The sequence below is a fragment of the Megalopta genalis genome, chromosome 4, assembly GCF_051020955.1.
Source record: "Megalopta genalis isolate 19385.01 chromosome 4, iyMegGena1_principal, whole genome shotgun sequence".
Taxonomy (NCBI): Eukaryota; Metazoa; Arthropoda; class Insecta; order Hymenoptera; family Halictidae; genus Megalopta; species Megalopta genalis.
The window spans coordinates 6,546,126-6,567,738 of NC_135016.1; the positions used below are offsets into that span (position 1 = coordinate 6,546,126).

Genomic DNA, 21,613 nt, shown 5'->3' on the forward strand with positions numbered 1-21,613 from the left:
CCCGGGATAGAACGAGCGCCGAGAGCGAACGACAATTATTTAGCCGGGTCGCCGGAGCTTTTTTTCTAATATAATTAGGACACCGTCACAATTAAGGCACTCGTATTTCTTATTTTTGCCCCGAATTGATTCAGAAAAATGGCCCTCGATGCCGTGGAGAAACGAAACTACATTATGCACAGGGAACCGTTTTCCTTGCAGCATTCTCGGAATGATAATGGCATCGTTTGAAGTGTTCGCGTAATTAATGAAGCTAAAAACTTTTGACCGTTAATTACGCTGTCCATTGTGCCCGAAGAGTTCTTTCTTTCTACGGGAGCACCGTAAGAATGCGAATAAAGAGCACGGACCATATTGCAATCAAAGAATATCTCGCGGAATAAATTATATTCGCGGCACTTTTCTCCTCGATGTCCGGTAATTGCACTCTCGTTCGCCCGGAATGCTTCTTGTAATGGCCAAACGCGCCTATCAATTTCTACCGCGATATTTATATAAACCTGCACGAACTCGCCGCGACAAAATATTTCGTTATCGATCCACACAAAAAGGAAATAGAAAAAGAAGAAGAAACGAGGAAAACATTGCCGCGAGAATATCGTCTGCACGGATCGCTACGCATCTACAACAACCATTGTCCACGTTCGATTCGGAGATCGCTATTGTTCGCATAGATGAGCCTACGGAACCTTGGGCTTCCAAGTTGTTTCCGTGAATGGTGCCTTTCTTACATTGTCACCGAAACTGACCTTCCGTTTTCTTCACGGTCCTCCGCATTAGCAAATATTTTGAAACGGGACTCGGACCCTTCCGATTAACCATCGGGGAATCACCCTTAGGTCCTCTTGTTTGTCCACGGGGACGCTGCAGCGACCGTAGCCTTTTCCGGCGGTCCTCGAGCCACCGTCCCCTCTTTCCCTTTGGTCAACGAAGGCCACCCCCGAAGTACTCCTCTCGCGAAGTCCGGCCAAATTCGACCGAGAGGGATGACTTAGGAACTCCCAGGAGCCTCCGCGGCTACAATCCTAATTTTCCACGAGGAGCTAATTATTCGCCGCGTTCGGCCGAACGTTCTTGGGAACCAACGATCGATCGGTAAGAGACCGCTAAAATTCCCATGGAAGCTCGCTCGATAAGAGGGCACCCGCGCTCGCCGTCACGCAACCGGCGAGGAATTTTTGTAACTAAATTTAAGGGTAATCAGGCCCGCGGTGGTTATCCGCCATTACACGCTCGAAACAATCGCGCTAATAGAACAGAAAGCCCTCGAGCACGCTGGAATCGCGTCGCTGTTTCCTCCCTGAAAATTATACCCCTACGCTCTAAACGGTTATGAACCGAGCTAACCACGAGCCTGGAGTACCCGCCTCGGTTGTACCGCCTAGGCCTGCGTCGTCCGTGAACCTTTGTCCGGGTCCTCGGGAAATACCTGGCCCGCGAAAGTCGTCCCTCGGTCTCGATTTTTCGTTCGTGGCCCCGGAAACGTCATAAATCTCGGCAACGACTGAAGAGATTTCGTTACGGCCCTTTAAACAGTTAACCGTTTTCCACGGATATACGACCGATTCTGTGTTTACAGGGCAGAGACTGTTCCAGGAGAAACCGTGCAGAAAATCACGCCGCGTGCATACACAAAGAAATAGTGCCGCCTTAAATATATATTTAGAAAATTACGGAAACGAATTGATCGACGGAATGTGAACATACACAAAGAAATAGTACCGCCTTAAATATATATTTAGAAAATTACGGAAACGAATTGATCGACGGAATGTGAACAGGAAATTGCATTTATTTTCCTGGTCGTTCTTAAATTAAAACCGTGCAAACAAATACCGTGTAGAAACAAAATTGGTTATATTGTTTCCACGAGTGTCCATTAAATTGCAGTTTTACTGAAAATTAAGGTACATATTCGTAAATTTGAAGGCGTTCCGAACAGATCCGGAGTCCGAGACGAAGCAAAACGAACGAATAAGAAAGTATAAATAAGTACAGTAAATTCTCTCTAATTGACGTTCCAATTGTTCACAAAAATGGACAATTTCGGAAGAGAAGATACGATTATTCGAGCCTCGCGAGCACGTTTTTGCAATTACCGATCGTTAGCAAGCATAAAAAGGAGTCGCAATGCTCGAATAATCGGATCTCCTCTTCTCATATTCTACACTTTTGTGCACAATCTGAGCGTCGATTAGGGAGAATTTACTGTACTCTGAAAAAAAGCTGTACATATTGTCTATGTTAGCTGGTATACTCGTCGTGACTTGCATCTTGCGACACGTCTCGCGTAAACACTTTTGAAAGAGGTCGGGAACTGGTTAAAGGGCGCCACTTCCAATTCCAATGCCCGTAATCGAGAATTGGAATTTCGCGTAGGTACAAACAGTGCGGAGACTTCGTTTCTTGGAAGAGCAATTGGAGCAATCCGCGGCAACGATCGTCCGAGGGGCCACGCGATGCAGTATGACTATGCAGTTGGTCGGGTCGTAGCTCACTCGAGTGGGTGGGCCTGACATTCGCGGTCCCAGGACCGAATCGACGGTGTCTGGGTACGAGGCTGGCTAGGATCTTGGGGCAGGGACGCGTGGGGAGTGGCGGCGTTCGAGTCGGGGCCCTGAGGGCCCCTCACCTGGGCCCGGTGAGCGGTACGGTGGAGCGAAGAGGGGCTCGAGGGGGCAAAGGCACATTCCAAGGCAGAACGGCTGCCAGTGAAGGTGGAAGGCACCGGACTCAGTCTCTCACGATATTGCGCTGCGCCGCTATCCTCTCCCGACCGCGGTCGCTTCCTTTCTTCGGGGTCCGCTCTCTCCGCAGGCCCGTGGGACCGTGCGATACTCCGCCAGGCCCCGATGGAATCGGATTAACGAGGTGATACGTGCGTGCGATCTGGCCCGGGAAAAAAGGAAGGAACGGATTTTCCCCAGTGCGCGAGTCGTTTCGGGTTCGTTCGTCGCGTATGTGTGCTCGGCGGTGATCGTGTGCGCGGTGTGCGCGTGCGGTCGTCTTTTTTGGCGGCACGCGTGGCCGCACCGGACCCGACGTTTCGAAAATGCGCACGCTTAGCGGCGTGTCCCGGTATCCCAGTGGGAAGACCAAGGAACAGGGAGCCCGCGGCGAAAATAGACCACAGCCTCGTGTTCAGATCCGCGCTGAGATCGTCGGGCATGCGGAAGAAGCGTCAACGGGAGACAGTGATTGAGAGGACCCGGGAGAGCAGACGGGACCGCTTGAATATTCGATCGTGCAGGTGAGCCGCTATCTTGTGCTCTCTTAACGGCTGATATCCGCGGCCTAGGATAGACCCGCGGACGGGACGTGCCCGCAAGAAAGCTCCGCCGGTGCGGAGCGGTGCGGAGCGGTGCGGAGCGGTGCGGAGCGGTGCGGAGCTGTGCGGAGCTGTGCGCGCCGCGGCGCTGCGAAAATCGTTCTTTTCTCACGGTGTGTAGCGCGGAAGCCTGGCCGCGATCACGGTGATATAGCTTCGACGGCCAGGATGCTCGGGGTCGATCGACAGCCGTGGAATTTCTAGAGCAGCTCGCGCCCGAACCTGTTGACACGCACCGCTCCATTTATCCGTGACGAGAACCGGTATCCGGAGGAAGCTCGGCCAAGATAGCTTATCTGAGAACTAGGAATTAACAGCTCCCAACCGTCCGATAGAAACCCAGCCGTGTCGCGTTCGCGTTAATCTACGCGCGCAGCTTTCTCCGTTCGCCGTATCCCCGGGTGTCCGGTTCGCCGGGATCGATCATTCGCGAGGATGACTCCTCTCCGGGTGCTCGGGCCGCACCAACCAGGTGGTTACCCTCCTCGGTTACATCAGTTTCACGGTCACGCGTAAACCACGCGAGAATCTTTTTTACCGGTCAGGCATCCCGACGAGAACCGTCTGGAACCGAGCACCGGGGTGGGGGCGGCGAGGACCGCTCTACGGGCTCGGTTCTGCGTGAACGAAATTAAATCCACGTGCCGCGGAGTATTCCCATTCTTTCCTCCGATCCTGAACAGACGAAAGACGGGAGGAAGAGAGAGAGAGAGAGAGATAGAGTTAGACAGAGAGAAAAAGAGAGAGAAAGAGAGAGAGAGAGAGAGAGAGAAACTGAGAAGGAGTAAGATCGTCGAACGACAGAAAAAGTGAGTCGCGTCCGTGCAACGCCGTCGGCATCGAACTTGACCATGGCCTTCGGTGGCTTTGCACTCGCATAACGAGATACGAAGAATGCGAATGGACGGGGAGAGTCATCGGACCGTACTCGCGGGGACTACTTCGGACTGGTTTGCGGTAACTAGACCCGTGGCTTTAAGGTAGCCGTCGCTGCCGATCGATTTCGCAGGTGAAACGCGAACGGGCCATTACGCTAAGCAGATCCCTCTCCTTTAAAGCAGCCGCGAATAGGCCTGGAGCCCTTCTAACGGCTAATAAAAACGACACGATAACGTAACGGTGTCCGTGTTCCCCGTCCGCCGCGTCGCGTCGAATCCGATCGCCGTCGGCTCCGACTTCCTCTCGCGTTTCATCCGGCGAAAAGTTTGCGCGCGCGGGATCGAGAGAGGCTCGCCGGCGAGGAGATCCGATCGCCAGCGTCCGAAAGATACGTAACGATGCTTTCCGGCCGTTGCTTATTATCCAGACTCGTAAGAATTTCTTAACAAGCCCCCGAGATGCGGCCCGCAAGTTAGAGGGCGGGGATTCTTTTAAATAACTACAATGGCCCGGACCATAGTAGACCGGCCTCGGCTCCTCGGGAATTTCAAAAGGAGAAACGCCTAATGCCCGCCGACGATATTTATATAAGTTCTTCGGCAGCCATTCGAAAGTTTTAACGACGGAAGGCGCTAATAGGCCGTCGAACTTCGACGTGCTTCCGCGTCCAGAACGGATGCGATACCCGACGCCGCACCCGGCGCATCCGCGTGTCTTCGGAGTAATTGGGGGGAGGGGGAGAGAGGGGATTTTCGTTTGTTCGTTAACCGCGGGGCCGCGCGCGACGATCCATTCGATCGCGTTCCATTAATACCGGCTAGACCCGATATCGCGATCCGGCTCCGTTCAAGTTCTCGGAGCTAAAAGGCCTCGCCTACCCCGCGCAGGCCACGCCCACGCAACGGGAGACAAATTGTCCGCCGAATCGAAGGACTTCGAGAGGACCGTTTTAACGCGGCGCGCCGTCGAAGTCCTCGCTTTTATTTCCCACGTGTCCCAGGTTTGCCGCACGGATTGCGAGGCAGGCAGGCAGGCAGGAACGTTTCCGGGGACGAAATTATCGCGTTTATTTTTCACGTGTACACGGTGCTTACACGCTGTCTCCCGCTGTTTTGTAATCCGAAACGATTCATCAAGCCGAAGGAGCCGCGGCGGCGGCTAGACGGCGAATAAATCGCCTCTCGACGAGATGTGAGAAATGCAACGGGCGACCGACTCTCCGCGCGGATCCTCTACTCTACGATGATCGATCGTGATCGCGCATACGCGCCGACGAACGCCGCGGACGGACTTCGATATCCGCGCGATAAATAGCCGCGCGAAATGAACCGTACTTATCGGAAATGGAAGAAAGCCGGTCGTCGTCGCTCGCACGTTTCGCGCGCGCCTAATCGTCGTCGTTTCTCGGCAGTATGTAATTGTTCGCCGTTTCGGTGGCTTTCAGGTAGAAAGATGTCCCAGCCGCAATTGACCACCGACCTGGACGTTCCGGAAAGTCCGCAACACTCTTGCCAATGCTCGGCGATGAGCAGCATGGACTCGATGAGAGCGCAACGGGACAGGGCGGAGAGGGGCGTGGGTAGCACAAGAATTTCGAACAGTCAAGAACTCCCTAGGGGTCTGGAGGCACTCCAGAGCGCTTTCGAGCCGATAAGGAGACTGGAAAGTCCGCTGTCCCATCAGGAAAGCCAACAGATCAATTTGGAGAACAGCAGGGCCGTCGATATCATGGATCATCAGTCGGGCCTGTCGCCGAATCCGCGGTCGATCGAGAGCCAGGGGGCGGCGATTTTGTCGAGGCACGGCCAACAGCAGCAGCACGGGCTCTCGTGCAGCCCGAGAAACTTGGATCTCTCTCGAAACTTGGCGTTCGAGGCCGCGAGGCGAGTTCAGGAATCCGGCAGCGGCCTGCAGGATAACCAACACAGCCTAACTTCGAGCCCTAGCCCTTTGTTGGAGGCGAGCGCTGGCTTGCTGGAAGCGTCCGCGAAAGATCTGGACAAGCAGTTGGAGGATCATGCGGCCGGGTTATCGCCAAAGCAGGCCGCGCCGGGCAAAGATAAGCTGAAGAATATTCAGCAGGTCTTGAATCCTTATCAGCACCATCACGAGCCGGCCTCGGCGGATCGCAACGTCCACGGGCATTTCCACGGGGACGGTCACGCGCACGTCCACAAACACGGCTCGGACAACTTCCGGAGCGGCGGGAATTTGGACGGGGCCGAGGGGCTGATGGGATTTCAGCAGCACCAGCGGCAGCACACCCATCATCACCACGGGAACGCGAAGACCACGAACATCGGCCATCACCACGGGCCGGCCACCGTGCATCATCCGCACGGACCGCAAGGAATGACGGGCCATCATCACGGGAACCTGGCGCCCAGCCTCGCCGGCCACGTCCACGGAAATCCCGGGCCGCTGAGCGGACCCGGCCCGAATCCGATGAGCCAGGCAGCCGTCGGCAACCCTAACTCGCATCATCATCCGAACGCGTCATCCGGCATGGCTCACAGAGCATCGCCGACAAGTCATCATCGTCTGGCCAGCGCCGCGGCGCTGAGCAGTCATTACCCTTCGAACCCGGGGTTCGCCGGCGATCATCACGGGACGTCCAGCGCCATGAGCGGCGCCTCGTCGAATTCGAGCATGCTGAATCACGGCGGTTCACCGGCGGTCCATCGGCACGCGGTGAACGCCAACAGCAGCCTGTCGACCACACCCCTGGCCGGTCATCATCGCGGCAGCTCGTCCGGCAGCTTGACCGGACACTCCAGCGTGAACCATCATCATGTCAGCTCCGGGATTTCCTGCGAGTCCTCGTCGTCGAACGCGAACACGAGGACGCACAGCCGGCTCGACCACGTTCACGACCATCATCATCACCTGCAGCAAGTGCACGCGCTGCACCCGGGCCACCCCGACTCCAGGCAGAGGGACCGGGCACCGTCCAGCCTCGAGCACCATAGCCACCATCATGGGCACATTCATAGTCACGGGCATCAGCACTCGCAAAACAATGATACCAAAAACTCCTCGCTCATCGGGGTCGACTCGATTCAGGTACATTTCCGATCCAAGTCTCGATCGAATCTCGGGGACGCTACGATACGCGGACAGCATGTGTAAGAATGTCATTCGTTCAGGTGTCGGCTCCTTCGAAGAGCAAGTGTCAATGCCACGTGATGCAGACCGCGGGGAACAAGAGGGGGCAGGAGGGTGAGAGCGACGCCAGCGTTGAAGTGGCGTCGAGAACGCATCAACCGCCAGCATTGCCGCCTAGGCCACCCCCTAGGCCGACCAGGCGGTACGAAACAACGTCTGCCAATCAATGTGAGTATCCGAATACAATTTCGAGCGTCTATTTAACACAATCGTCGGATTGCAACGCGTCGAAAGGGAGGGGTAGTTTCCTCTAGAGGTAGCAGAACATCTCGTCGGGGTCCACGGACCGATCTTTAGAGCTCGTCATCGACCTCGTCTTCGACTCAATCAGTGCCGAACTAATTTCCAAAGCTTCCCTCGTTTCTCGCCGCATCTTCCTACGACCCCAAAGACAGACCCTAGCTCCCCCGTTCGCGATCCACCCCGAAGACGATCTCACGGTCGCTGCAGTTATCGTCTGTCAGACGAAGGCTCTGCCACGGCGTTATCATTGGCGGGTTATCGACGCGCGAAAAGCGCTGCTGACCGATTCCGTTCGCAACCCCCGGCGGACTTTCCACCCTCGACCGCGCCGGGTCGCTGGGATCGTGACGGGATATCGACCAGTCGGTGTTCGCAGCAACCGAGAGAGAGCCAGGAGCCAAAGCGAGCATCGTGTCGAAGAATACCACGAATCGGACAACAGGCTGCAACACGTTTACGGTCGGCGGCATCGATTCGAGTGAATGGACGTGGGAGGAACGCGGACCCGGAGGTCCTTTCAAAGAAATCCCGGAGCCTGGCGTTCGCCCCCGTAATCGCCACCACCACCACCACCTGTGGGACACCCCAACGTGCGGGTCAACGTTGATCTCGTGCAGCAACCCGGATTTGTTGTCGCATTCGTCCGCGGTGATCTAAGCTGCGCGGTGGCGGAGGGAAGACCGTGATCGCACGAGGAGACGACGTCGCCCTAAACGTGGCTCTAGAATCGTCGAGGCCCCAGCAGCCGTTCCGGCCGAGGAGAGAATTATAGATCGCAGTGCGGAATCGATCGACGGGACAGTGCGTTCGGGAGAGTTGACCTTGGCAAGTGATCCCCTTCGCGATGACACGCGGTGCGCAAACGTAGACCATAAGCGTCGAAGACGTCGATGCGTGTCCGTCGTCGTCCTCGTCCTCGTCGTCCTCGTCGTCGTCGGTTTATCTCACGTCTCGCGATCGAAACGGACTCAGTGATAAGACCGCGGAGTTGTCGCGTTCGCTTTCCGGGCGGATAAACATTGGCCACGTGCTAGGCCGAGAAGAGGACGAGAAAGTTTGGCGGCGAGAGGCGTCCCGTTCGGATCCTGAGGACATCCCGAGGAAGATGGACGGGTACCCGGTGCTGCAGATAGTGCGATGCCGGCTCGGCACGGAAATGGAGATGGATAACCAGGGCTATCCGTTCACAATGGCGGCACACGCTCATTCCCACTTGCCGCATCCGGCGAACCACGCGCACTTCCCGAGATCGCACTACCCTCACCCCTGCGGTACGCCGATTAACCCTTCTTGTTAATTTATCAATCGGCCCTCCAACCCCGTCCCAATCCGAGCCCGTATAATCCGCTATTAGCAGGCTCGGGTAAGGCTTAATGGATCGGCTCGATCTTGATAATTAATCGTCCGGAGTAGCATTTCGTATTTGTCGTCGGTTCGCTCCGGTTACGCGGGAGCAACAGCCATGAAAAACCTCCGCGACCGACGTATTCCGTAGCCGGTTCTATTTTTGCCCGTGAAAAAATACGTCGCGGCGTCGTGGAAGGTCACGTGGACGAGGAAAGGTTGCCGTAAAAATAGGTATCGACGAGTTCCTTAATAAAAGCCTGCTCGATACCGTAACTGGATGGCGGTTCGATAGAGTCTTGACGATTCTATTCCGATTTTCCAGCTGTAAAAGATCGAGGCCACGAGATTGCCTGAATGGAAGTCGCTTTATCCGTGGGATCGGAAAACCCGTGGCATTCTTTCGGATACATTGCACCGAGTCGAACGTAAATGCCTCGCTTTTCCCGAACGGTGACCGCACCGTGCGACGCAGGTAGCTCTCAGGTGCAGTCGCATGGTCCCGAGCTGCGTCAGGTATTCACGAATAGCTGCAGGTCTTCGCACGGTTTTCTCGGGCGATCTCAAAGGGGACCGCGATAGAAGCGAGGTTGCGTATCTCGGAGAAAAGAATCTTCTAATTGAAAGGAGGGGATCCCCAGGTCTTGGGAGCCTCTTCGTCGACAAAGTGACGGCAAAGGAGGCCAGTTTTTCTTCAGGAAAGCCCCGGGTTTGTGTCCCGGACCTGGGGTTCTATTTTCCGGCGGCGACAATGGCGCGGAGACTGTCAAAAAGTTAGAGCAGGCTTAGCCGAGCGCGGGGCCCCATTGTCCTGGAATTTTCATTCAGAAGTCGACGACAGAAATTGAACGCGTCCGCGGGGTCGATGATCCTCGAGCGTTCTCTCCCGGAGAGAATTATTTCACATTTCAATTCAGCCGCGTGTAACGCAACGCTGACTCCGTCGCTAGACGGAAAAAATAATTAGATTTTTAATTACCGAAGGTGATCCTACCGCTCGTTCTTCGACAGAAAGGCCGGGGTACCCTTCTCTTAGTAATGGGAAACCTGATTAAAAAGTTCTGTCCCCCTCTGTCTCTCGAGTGTCTCTTCGCGGAGAGAGATAGAGAATCCGCCATTGTCTTTGAAGCAACGCAGCACCGGCGGCTTCTATCGTTCGACATTCATTGGCGGAATTTCCAATACAGCGTGGTCGGCTGAATCGCGAACTTTGACAACAAAAGTCGAGCCCGGCCGGCGATAGAATGGAGCGCCTCTCTGCCACTAAAAAGTCGCCACTTGTCCGATGCTTAACGCGAATAATGACAATTTCGATCCCCGCGGCGGCGGCGGCGGTTCTGTTCGTCGGCCGAAGAATTCTCTGCTTCTGAACCGAAACCACGCCGAAACCATCCCCAAAGACAGACCAGAGGACTCTCCATATCCGGGATAATTACCGAAAAATGCAGAAGGCTCCTCCTTTCGTCGGCCGAAGCCGGCAATTTCGGGAACGATCTTCCTAGTCTTTTGCTCACGATTCGGGGATCTAGTCGGAGGGATCGTTCAGGGTAATCAGGGGCGAGAAGATTCGAAGAAACTCGGATCGCGGGCACGTCTCGGTCTGTGGTCGGATCGCGGGCTCGTTGTTGGTTCTCACGCGAGGACAATCATTATCCCGGGAGCGAAGGTGCTCCGCTTCGGAATAAGTCGTGCGGGACGATTTCTGAAAAGGGTCGATATAGCGGCGCACAAAGGGTTCCGTTTTCGAGCTATTTCGTGTTTCTCGGGGGATCCTCCGAGGCGATAGCGGCGAAGATTCGACGGGAGATTGCGCCGCGGAACTCGGCGGCCGCCGTCTTTCGATCGACGGGAAATATTCTTCGCCTTAGATTCCTCGAGCTAGAACTAACTGGGAGGGATAGGCTCGGTTTATCGTTGGCTTGCTATCAGCCGGTTTCAGAGCGATTTTAATTTTACAGGCCACACCGGCGAGGGCGGCTGCTGCAAGAAGTACGTGGTCCTTTGTTGTCTGTGCGGTGGGCTGAGCGCCGCGGTTGGCAGTCTCTTTTTGGCGGTGCACGCGGTCCTTTCAGCCCACACGGCCAGCCTAGCACTCTTTGAGACTGTACCGTCTTACATTCCTGGCATAATGGTGAGAACCATAGATCCGGATAGATTAACGGCTGTTCGAAATCGTTCCCGAACTATGTAGCAAATAATCATTTACATTCAATGCGCGGTTGCAGTTAATTTTAATGGGGCTGTTCACCATGCTGCTCGCGAGGCGGAAGCACAGATACGGGCTCCTGGTGGGTAGAACACGCAATCCTATCATCCGAACATGTCCCCGCGACACACCGCCGTGCTAACGTTGCCACGTTTTTTTTCTTCCTATTCGTTAGATGAAAGTTTGCGGCTCCGTCGGCGTGGTGTGCGCCTTGGTTTGCGTCCTGGTTACCGTCACCACCACCGTCATCCACATGTCGCGGCTCCAAGGTCTACGGAAATGCGTGTACACTGTCAAAGCAAGGTACGAGCAAACTGTTAACTCTGTAATGGCCCGGACTCAATTGTTATCGTTACCACGCCAGGTCGTGCACGTGTTACGGAGCCCCGGAAGGAGACCCCGGCGTGCTCTTCGAGGGCACGCCGCACTGCGAGGCCGTCCACGGAGCACTCCACGCTTGCCTCAGAGCCCTGTTCGGAGTCTCGGTCGCCGGAATCCTCGCCTGCATATTCTCCTGCATGCTGGTCTACCAGTTGCTCAGTCACGAGAAGAAGAAGATGTACTGGGAGCAGTTGGAGCTCCGATGCAGATCGCTCTACGGCCAGGGAGGCACCGTGGGACCGCCGACAGGATCCTGCGGGTGCTGCAACGATTGCGGCGGCGCGAGTCCTTGGTGGGCCCAGACTCCGGGAAACCTGTACACGCCTAATCCAGACCTGGCACCCTCCAGGTACGGTTCGTTCGCATGATCGACACGAATCGTCGCTGTTCCTGGCGGCGAAGCAACCGCGAACTTCGGCTTGGCGATTGGAACCTCGAAGATCGATGGGTTTTCCGATCACCCGCGTCCAAAGTCGGTACCGACGCCTTGCCGGAGGTCAAACGACCGGCTCCACGGAATTGAGAGAGGTCGCATCGTTAAAGTCGCATCGACTCCAGGAATAACGACAAAGTTCTTCCCAGGAAACGCGTGGTCGATTGCGTAACGACCGCGATTACGCTGCATCGTCGTCGTCGTCGTCGTCGGAGCAATTTCAGTGCTTCTGCATCGCGGTGCGCTTCATTGAGCGGTTATTGATGCAATTCAGATGTTCACGTGCTGGTTCGCGAGCAGAATACGATCCATATTCAATAGATTTCATTCACGAGCGTCACGATCCTACACGGGGTACAACAAACCCGTAAACAAGCCGTCCGGCACCGCCGCCGCGGCGCATTGTATTCCGGTAATCCGTTAATGTATGGCATCAATTAAGTCGCATTCCGCCGACGACTTTTAAGGGAGCGAAACGGAGAGACGGCTCCCGGCGAATAAATTATGACGGACGAGGCGGCGTGTTCGCGTTTCCATCGAGATCGACGATAAAAACCGCGATTCCGGCCCGCGGTTCGATACGCGGAACGATACGATCTCCGAGAAACCTCGTCGCGGCTGCGAATTCTTACCCGTTGGGAAAAACGTCGGTCCCCGTCCCGCCGCGCATCAAATTCCGCCGCGGCGTTTTTTACCGGCAGAAATGCAGCACCGTCTCTAATCTTGCAGAAGATGGCGACTGCCCTGGTCGAGGTCCAGGGGACCAGCGCCGAGCCCGGACTCCAATTACGGCTTTCACACTCAGGCGAGGCAGACGGAGGCGAGTGCAGAGAACGCGAACGGGCCCTACAGCGTGCTGAACTCGCAGCCGAGCGGGCCCTACTCCGTTCTGAACACTCAGAACGGGCCCTACACACCCAGCACCGCTTCCTACAGCGTCCTGGAGACACCCGTGCCACTGTGGGGCCCGCCGCCGCCGTACAGCGACCCCAACAGTCCCGCCAGGCGACCCCAAGTGGCCGAGCAGAGGCCCAGGATCGCTAAACGGATAGAGAACTTCGAGAATAATGAAGGTGAGGGGACTCTCGAATGTCTGAGCAGCCTTGGCAGATCGGGTTCATTAAAATGGTCTTCTTCTACTTCAGAGCACGAACATAAGTTTTGAACTACTAATGTCTCTCTAATCGACGCCCAGATTGCGCACAAAAATGGACAATTTGGGAAGAGGAGATACGATTGTTCGAGCCTTGCGGTTTATTTTTATAGTTATAAATGGAATAATCGTACCTCCTCTTCCCAAATTATTCAAATTAGTGGACAATCTGAGCGTCAATTAGGGAGACATTACTGTATATACAGCGTATGCTGTACACAGTAATCTTGTAACATATGTATAACATTTACAAAAAATCGATCTACACTCGCATCCCAATCTATCCGGAAATCCATCCTACTAGTCTCAGTAACTGGTCCAAAATTTTGCTATCGACCTAGGGGGACCAGTTACTGAGACTAGTGGAATTCATTTTCGGGACAAATCGGAAAAATCCAGAAAACCAATTCCACTAGTCTCAGTAACTGGTCCACCTAGGCCCATAGCAAAATTTTGGACCAGTTACTGAGACTAGTAGGATGGATTTCCGGATAGATTGGGATGCGAGTGTAGATCGATTTTTTGTAAATGTTCTGATTACTGTTGCTAAAAATATCCCAGTTCCGCCCATTGGCACGGAATAGTGAATAATCCACTCATGCATTGATTTCACTGACTCCTTCCAAAATAGCAAAACTTCCTCTCCTCTATAGGTCTACTTTACCGGCGTCCAAGATAACGATCCCTTCTGTCGTACCTGTACACTTTTCCAATAATTATAGCACTAAAATTGGACTCCTTCGCTATTAATATCGACGTATTTAGATCACGAGTGTATAGATTGCTTATCCCCTCAACTATTCCTGCCATTTACTTAATATCTGTCAGAATTATTCTTTTATCGTTACATATAATTATATAGATATAATTGTGTTAGATAAATTATGTAGATCGTTTTTTTTTATCTACATTTTTATTGCCATGTACTCACCGTTACTGTGCTTGTTTCGTTTCGATTTATTTTGTTTTATGAAATAATGAGCATTGGCTGGTAAATAAATAAAATAAAATGAAATCTGGGCTTCCAGATCACAGACCTAGACCAGCGAAGCGTCCTTCGGACAATTACGAGAATGCCGAGGAGATATCGAACAGCACCGATCCCGAGGGTGTCAACGAGGGCACCATGAAGAGCAGGAGGATCAGAAAGCCTTTGAAGGGAGTGGAGAACGGTGCTTTTCAGCAGGAAGCGAACCCAGGACCCAAGCAGTCTGAGAGCGAGCTATACTTTGGCGATGTGAGCTCTTGCTGTGGCCCTGAGAGCAGTTTCTACGACCTGGCCGTGGAGAAGGAAGGTAGAAAAAACTGCTCAGTGTCCATAAATACCTCCACCGAGCCTAGAATCCGTAGCGTTCTGCCGTACGGGACGTAAAGACAGCGCCAATCAAGACTATTCGCCATCTTGATAGGCTATACTAGTACTGCTAGCTGTTTCTTAATTGAGAAACTGCACTTGAACTTTGAATTGACGTGAGGCCGTGAGGCAATCCAATATAGTCACACTACACGCACATAAAAGAGACCCATATACGTGTACGTGTTTCAAGCAAGTTGAAAGGGTTCCGAGTACGGCTGGTAATCGTTTTGACGCTTAAGTATCGCGACGAGCAGCTTTAGAGTGGTCCATCGTCTTTCCTAAAAGTCCAATCTATGTCTGAATATACTACAAAATACGAAATTTTAGGTTATCATAAAATAACTAATTTAGCTATAGACAGCGACACTGGTGTGGCCTCCCAAAATGGCTGATACTCTCAATTTCCCTTACACCTTCGGCAGAACCTTACCATAACTAGGCGCTATCCTTATCATCTGCGATTCTGCTATCACGATAAAAAAAAACGATCCACCAACTTCTAGGTGCCGAGCACTCGGAAGGCGTCGACTACCTAGCAGCTCGTTTAGGCAAACGGCAACTGTCCAAGCGGTCCAGACTGCCTCTTCCTCTGCCATCGGACAGCGGCGACATACCGTCCGACAATTATGCCAACAGCGACGAGCCCAGGACCGCCAGGGGACCGTTCTTAGCTCCCGACGCGCAGTACGAGGTGATCCAGCAAGGACGATACTCGTACTACGCGTCGAAGGACGACGAGCAGCTTCAGGAGGGGCCGGCTACCTCGGGCTACTTCAGGGTGGAGGAGACAGACAGGGCCAGGGACAGAGACTACAGGGATTACAGAAGCAGCCAAGAGGAGGAGACGCCCCAGTGCTGCCTCAGCGACTCGACCACGTTGGACTCTGGCTGGCAGAGTGGCGAACAGCAGCAGTCCGACGACAATGTTCGACCGGTGAACGTGTAATCGCTTTCTGGGAGCAGGTCCGTCGAGTGTCAGAGACTTCTGGGTCCTGAATTCACGAGAACCGAGACCGTTTAGCCCCAGGATCTCTGATGCTCGACGGAGGAGCCGCGGAACAATTTCGAAACGAAACAGAACTCAGTACAACTCGTCCTTTGATTTCCGAGACAGAATCACTGGAGAACCGTGCCCGTTTAGTCTTTTATTGCGTTACAAGGGAGGATGAAGACGAGGACCACCGTGTCCCTCGTAGAGTCGCAAGCGATGTGATTTCTCGTGCTGTAGCGTTAAAACACGCGTAAACGTTAATCGTTAGGATCTAAGCGGGGCGTGGGCTCCGGTCGGCCCGCGGAGCGCTAAACCACGCCCACTTGCCGCGACGCGCCGCCCCCGGGGGCCATTTACCGAGCTCCGGGAGCAGACCGTGGCCCGCGCAACCGATTTGAGCGAACGGTGTCGCGACCCCGAAGCAATCGCGTCGCCAAGAAGTCTGAAGCGGAATTGCGCGTCGCAGATTCGTCGGCTAATTTGCGGGCAATCCTGCGTAGCCAGGTATTTTTGTTAATTAAGCGATGTCGCCCGTGTTGTTTGTAGCATTAATCGATGTGCGCCGATGCGAATTCGTACTCGCCGTGAAGAGAGGGAGGGGGGAGAGAGAGAAGGAGTAATTAACTCGATAGGTGAAACGCCGGAGGAAAGGCCGCCCCGTCGGCGAGAAAGCTCCCGAAAGCCGCGCTGCTTCGTAACGGTGAAGACCTTTCCCCCGGCTTTTCGTTAGAAACGTCCATGTACAAACGTGTGCTTTACTCTTGCCAATACCTTGCTAGATGTCAGCTCGATTTCGCACTTAGCCGCTAATCGTTGCAACAGCCGTCTCACAATTTACGCGTTCGAATTTACAGTGTCGCCGGCGCGTCCCGTCGAATCCGCTAACTGGCCGGTCGGTCACTGCCATTTAACGGTCGGTCAGCTGGGTCCTTCGGAAACAATCGATGGACCGTACCGGCGCGGCTGATACATTCGCGGCGGAGCTCCGACCTTCACGTCTACACTCCCGTTTCTACGATTCCCCGTTTTTATTTTAAGGAACTAGCGCGGACCCACGGACAGTCCGTGTACAAATTCAGGTGGACCAAGAAGTACTAGCGAACGATCGAATCTACGCGATCTGGCGGGACAGATTAGACTATCGTCGAACCGTTTGTCGTCGTTGTCGGCCGCTCGTTGCGTAACCAGCGGGGCAGATGAATATTTTCTAGCCGGGACCCGAGCGTGGATGGAGGCCCGAGTAGTTTAACGTTGTTTACTCGATAAAGTGTACCTTAAGAGCGATCTACGTAGCAAGTCGAACGATGTAACTGATCATTATGAGAAATAAAGCTTCGTTTTGTAAAGAAACCGCCGGTCAAAGGTTCGCGCGACTGACTCCAACGCGATTCCGTCGCGGGCTAATAAACTCGAGGAGCACGCACACGCACGCACACTCTTTGTTCCGTTCTGTTCTTCTACTCAGCGCTGTCTCCCCGAAAAAATTAGAACGCAGTCGCAAGCCGGAGACGCAACGAGACCGAATGGAATTATCTGGACGACCCAATCGGAGGGCATAGACGGCGACAGTGCTCGCTGTTATATGTCGCAGAAACACGCCCAGGTAAGCATTTAACGAGGAATGCGGGATCTATAGACGTGTAGCTCTATTGTCAGCGGTTTTCTCGGTAAACTCCCGCGCTCTGCGCGTTGGCCAATATCAGATTATGGGATTTCGCAAGCGGCTGCACGATCGTTGAACTTTCGCAACACGTAGAGGTATATGCGCGCGTACGAAAGGCCGAATCCATTGTGAGCTAAGTTCTGCCTGGCTCTAGATCTAGATCCACTGTACAGAAACGGGACTACGTTTCCCAAGTAGCGTGTCTGTGCGCCTGTATCAGCGTGCTTGCGTGTATGTGTGTATGCGTGTGCCTTCGTACTTCAAGTTCAATCCGCGATCGTGACGCAACAGTTAATTCGATTCCGACGGAAGAGTTTAATTAACGCCGCGGCTCCGGCAACTCATCGTCGGAGGTGAATAAATCGCAATTAACCATTTTCTGGGATCGCGATTGATGCGATCTCGCGGAAGACCGCGAATCAAGACTCGTTGCGGGTAACAACCGTTCTTTAACTGTATCCGAATCGACCGCGACGATGTGTGTCGCAATCGCGCGGCCGACTCCGCGAGATATCCTATTCGCTCCCGCGAATCGCATACAATGCGTTTCGGTCGGCGATTAATTAACCGAGCGAACCGAGAGGGACCTGGAGTTCCTACGAGAGTCTGCTAATTCGTTGCACAATGTCTCAGGGTGCTGCTAATCTACGGTGTGAGATCGATACAGTCGATGTCAGTTCATCGTTCATAAACGGTTCCGTCATCTCCGTTCACGTCTTCGTGCTTCTGCTCAAGAACAGGATCCCTCGACGACCCTGTGCGCAGCCTGGTTCGCCAGGAACCTCTCCACCCTCTCCCTGAACTCCCTGCTAGACTCTGGCAGAGGCAGCCTTGGTCCCGGGTTCCTCAAACCGTGAAGAGCGCTGAGATTCTGCAAGCTCTCCGACAGTCTCCGATCGTGGTCCAAGATGTCCGGCCTCGGAGCCGGTAGTTTCCTCTTCCCCAGACCTCCCGTGCTCGTCGAGTTAGCCTGTCCGGTGCCGTCGTTGAGGTAACTGGACTCCGGCAGCCGGTTCATCATCCCCTTCAGCGCGATCCTGGCGCTGAGAGCCGACCAGAAAGCCTCGAGCAACGCCGCGACCAAAACGTTCACCGTCAACAGGATCCTAGCATGCGAAGTATCCTGGTAGTTCTGCTTCCAGAAGGACATCACCCTGCTCTTTATAGACAGCAATGACTCCTCGGTGAAATTCCGCGATTCCACGTTCTCCTTGGCCGCGGTTGTCGGAGGACTTTCAGTGCCGTTGGCTGACATTTCGCTCGGATCGCTGGTCGAGGCTCTCAAGATGTACCCAGATATGTTAGACATGTTATCTATCACTATGCCGGGCGTAACATTCGCCAACTGATCGTAAGCGTCCGTGACGTTGAACGTCTCCTGTTCCCTCATCTCGTCGATCAGCGTCTCGTTCCTCAGATGTATCTCGGCGCGGGTCGGATGTTGCTCCAGGATCTGCTCCAAGGACCACAGAGGTCTCGCGGTGCTCTCGGCCGCGGCTGCGATGTCGAAGACAGTGGCGACGAAGCAGAGGACCGCCGCGATCAACGAGAACAGGCTGCCGTAGAAGAAGATGGCGATGTTCCTGTCGATGTACCACCGTCGCCAAGCCAGGACCCCTGTCACGAACGGGACCAGGCAGGCCGCTGAGAGGATGGGACCTTGAAGAGACAAGGCCAGGCTGCCCAAGAGCAACGAAAGGGCGCCTAGGCCGAAGTGAACGAAGGACAGTCCCCCTACGGTCGAAGCTGAATAGCGTCGCTCCGATGGGTACAAAGAGGACATGGGCGGCTTCGTCTTCACCTTTATCACGTACACGTTCTCCATCATTATTCCCTGACGACCTTTAGCGGCCAACCAAGTTCCTCTGCGATTATTTCGATTTGAAACCAGGAGACCGGGTTCGAGGTTGCTTCGATGTTTTCAGGACTCAGTTCATAAACGCGACGCCTTTCCCAGCTCGGCGATCTTCATCTTCTTTGGTCTGATCTTTGATCCGATGCTCGCCGATTACAAACTGTCAGATCCAATGGAGATAGTCGGCGGTACATACGCACTTGTCTTGCGATCGTGTCTAAGCGATCTGTCTAAGCTGCTCGGCGACTAGGAGATTAGGTTCGGAGTTGCTTCGACGTCTTCTCAGACCTGGGTTCCAAAGCACGGCGCCAGTCTGTGCTCCACGCACGACATTGTTCACGACCGACACCGTACTATCCGAAACCGTCGGGACAAAAGGGGATCGCCTGAGGTACCTGAGCACCTGCCACGCGGTGACATCGTCGCACGGCGTCCTAGACGCGCATATTCAAGCCGGTCGGTTCCCACCGGCGGAAATCGTTGGTCGCTTCCTGTCGACTTCGGAACAAAGAGCACTTGACCGTGAACGGAACGCACAAAACGGGCGGCATGGAACTCGGCCAGGGAAATGGGCGTCGTGCGGCGCGACAGCAGAATCGACACGCGACAAGGTGGATCGCGACTGGTTTCGCTGGTCGCGATAATGCCGACTCGCTGCCGTCCAGTTGAAGAGAGGTCCCCAATAATTTCCGGGCTGGCGGTGCCGAGAGCGGCCGGCCAATTATGCTAACCGCCAGCGAGCTAATTGAAATCCTCGCGGTCGCGTCGCGCGGATTTCTTGGCGGCTTGGCGCGACGGTTGCGCAATCGCGACAACAATGGAACGAGAACGAAAATCCGCGGCGCATCCAATCTGCGGGAACATGGAACAGAGGTTTAACAACCCGGCTGGCTCGGCGTCGCTATTTTTCATTCGGTTTCCTCGCCGGCGAATATTATGCAATGCCGGTTGATTACGCGGCGATTCAATTATGCCGCTGCACGCGCGTGCACCGGCGCTGCGCACGCTAGCTGGTTTACTCGCTAGCTCGCTCGCTCGCTCGCTCGATCGATCGGCCGTTTCTCAGACTCCGTTTTCACTGGTTTCTTGTCTCCCCTTCGCTCGATCTCTTGGGAAATCACCGATCCGGTAGCCGCGGTTCCCTTAATAACCGGTCGATCGGTCGCGATCAATCTTCCAGTTAATCCGATCGCGATGCTCCTCCTCGCGCAGATGGGTCACGAGTTAGCCGCGCGATTAGCACTGTCGAGTTCCACGAAGGCTGCCGAGACGTCTCACTTTACTCTCCTATCGAGTTTCTCGGTCTGTCGCGGCGACGCCGCGTCCGAAGCGAGATCGGTACGCTGCTTTTAATCGCTCGTCGATCGATCGGCCCTCTCGCGATCAACGCTCCAGGAGCGCCGCGGATAAAACGGACATTGCTCGAGAGATTTATCGAGCCGCCGGCGGATAATTTACGGGGACAGACTATCCGCGGGAGACACTCGGCAAGAGACTGAACCGCGAAGACTAGTTCGCGCTGAAATTGCTACGAGATCCTGAACCGGCCTCCCACGCGGCCGGTTCCCAGTGAAAGGGACAACGGCGGATAGATGAACCTTCGCGTTGTTCCAAGCCTTCCTCACAGCACTTTCCGCGGCCGCGGAACGATGTCGTGCCGATGGGAAAAAACGGTCTGCCAGCGAGCAGAATATTCATAAGTCGGGCATTATGTAAAGTCCGTGCTCCAGTTCTCATGCATCGCGAGCAGGAGGATGTCCCGCAGCCAGAACGGATCGCGAAGCTGGACTTTGCACCGGAGAGCTAGATGATTTGTTTAGGACCTGGAACATCGTTCTCCGAGGATTAGCGCACCTGCAGATGGCAAAACACACCGGGAGGTGTCAACTCAAATACTTCGGAGCTTCGGATATTTCTTCTTCGGACTTTGGATCAGTGGACAACGAGTTTCGTTTTGGAGGAGTCAAGAATGCTTGAGAGAAAAGGATTCAAAGGGGACGCTAGAAAAAGTGGATTCTTTTTTTGTTGGAGTTTCAAGCGTGCAGAATGTTACGTCAAAGCGACATATCGAACACTTAGCGACTGAAGGCAAAGTTCAGTACATCTTTATCAGATGGGCGAGTCATCTTTCTTTCATGTTTTTTTCGAAACTACAGTTTTCAACCTGGTAGTCACGAAATCCCCGGAACTATACATCCGATTTGCTCAGACTTTTATGATGGTATTCTGCATCGAGTGTTCTACAATGTGGCTCACGATTTCTTGGATACGTTAATCTTTACGCAAACATTTTATTTCAATTTTACACAAACTGTTTACCTAAACTGCTGATTCGTTGATTCTCTGTCAGCATTAATGTCGTACGTATTTCTTCTTTATCGTAAAAATGGCTGTTTAACCGTATGTATATAAATAAATTTAATTTAAAAAATGATCTCTCTCTCTTCCTCGTTAAAATCCGCAAAAACAGCGGTTCTCGCGATCTTCGATTGTTTCTAACTCGTAATAAGGTCAACCGATATCGATGAAATGTTACGTATGCATAAAAATCCGAGATTTCTTACTTCTGTCGGACCAAGTAACGGCAGACTTAAACAATAGTATCTTCGTCCTTG

At 53.9% G+C, this 21,613-nt stretch overlaps 2 protein-coding genes across 2 annotated transcripts; one reads left to right on the plus strand and one right to left on the minus strand.

Moving 5' to 3' along the window:
• Positions 1–2,594: 2,594 nt before the first annotated feature.
• On the plus strand, positions 2,595–16,830 carry LOC117222593 (uncharacterized). Its single transcript, XM_076521208.1, has 10 exons — positions 2,595–3,250; positions 5,652–7,270; positions 7,354–7,540; positions 10,918–11,090; positions 11,185–11,247; positions 11,341–11,468; positions 11,530–11,895; positions 12,709–13,052; positions 14,161–14,427; positions 14,993–16,830. Exons 2-10 carry the CDS (start codon positions 5,660–5,662, stop codon positions 15,433–15,435), a joined length of 3,582 nt encoding a protein of 1,193 aa, XP_076377323.1. The 5' UTR covers positions 2,595–3,250; positions 5,652–5,659; the 3' UTR covers positions 15,436–16,830.
• On the minus strand, positions 16,216–21,360 carry LOC117223707 (uncharacterized). The gene has a single exon (XM_033476135.2). It carries the CDS (start codon positions 18,969–18,971, stop codon positions 17,874–17,876), a length of 1,098 nt encoding a protein of 365 aa, XP_033332026.2. The 5' UTR covers positions 18,972–21,360; the 3' UTR covers positions 16,216–17,873.
• Between the last annotated feature and the right edge of the window lie 253 nt (positions 21,361–21,613).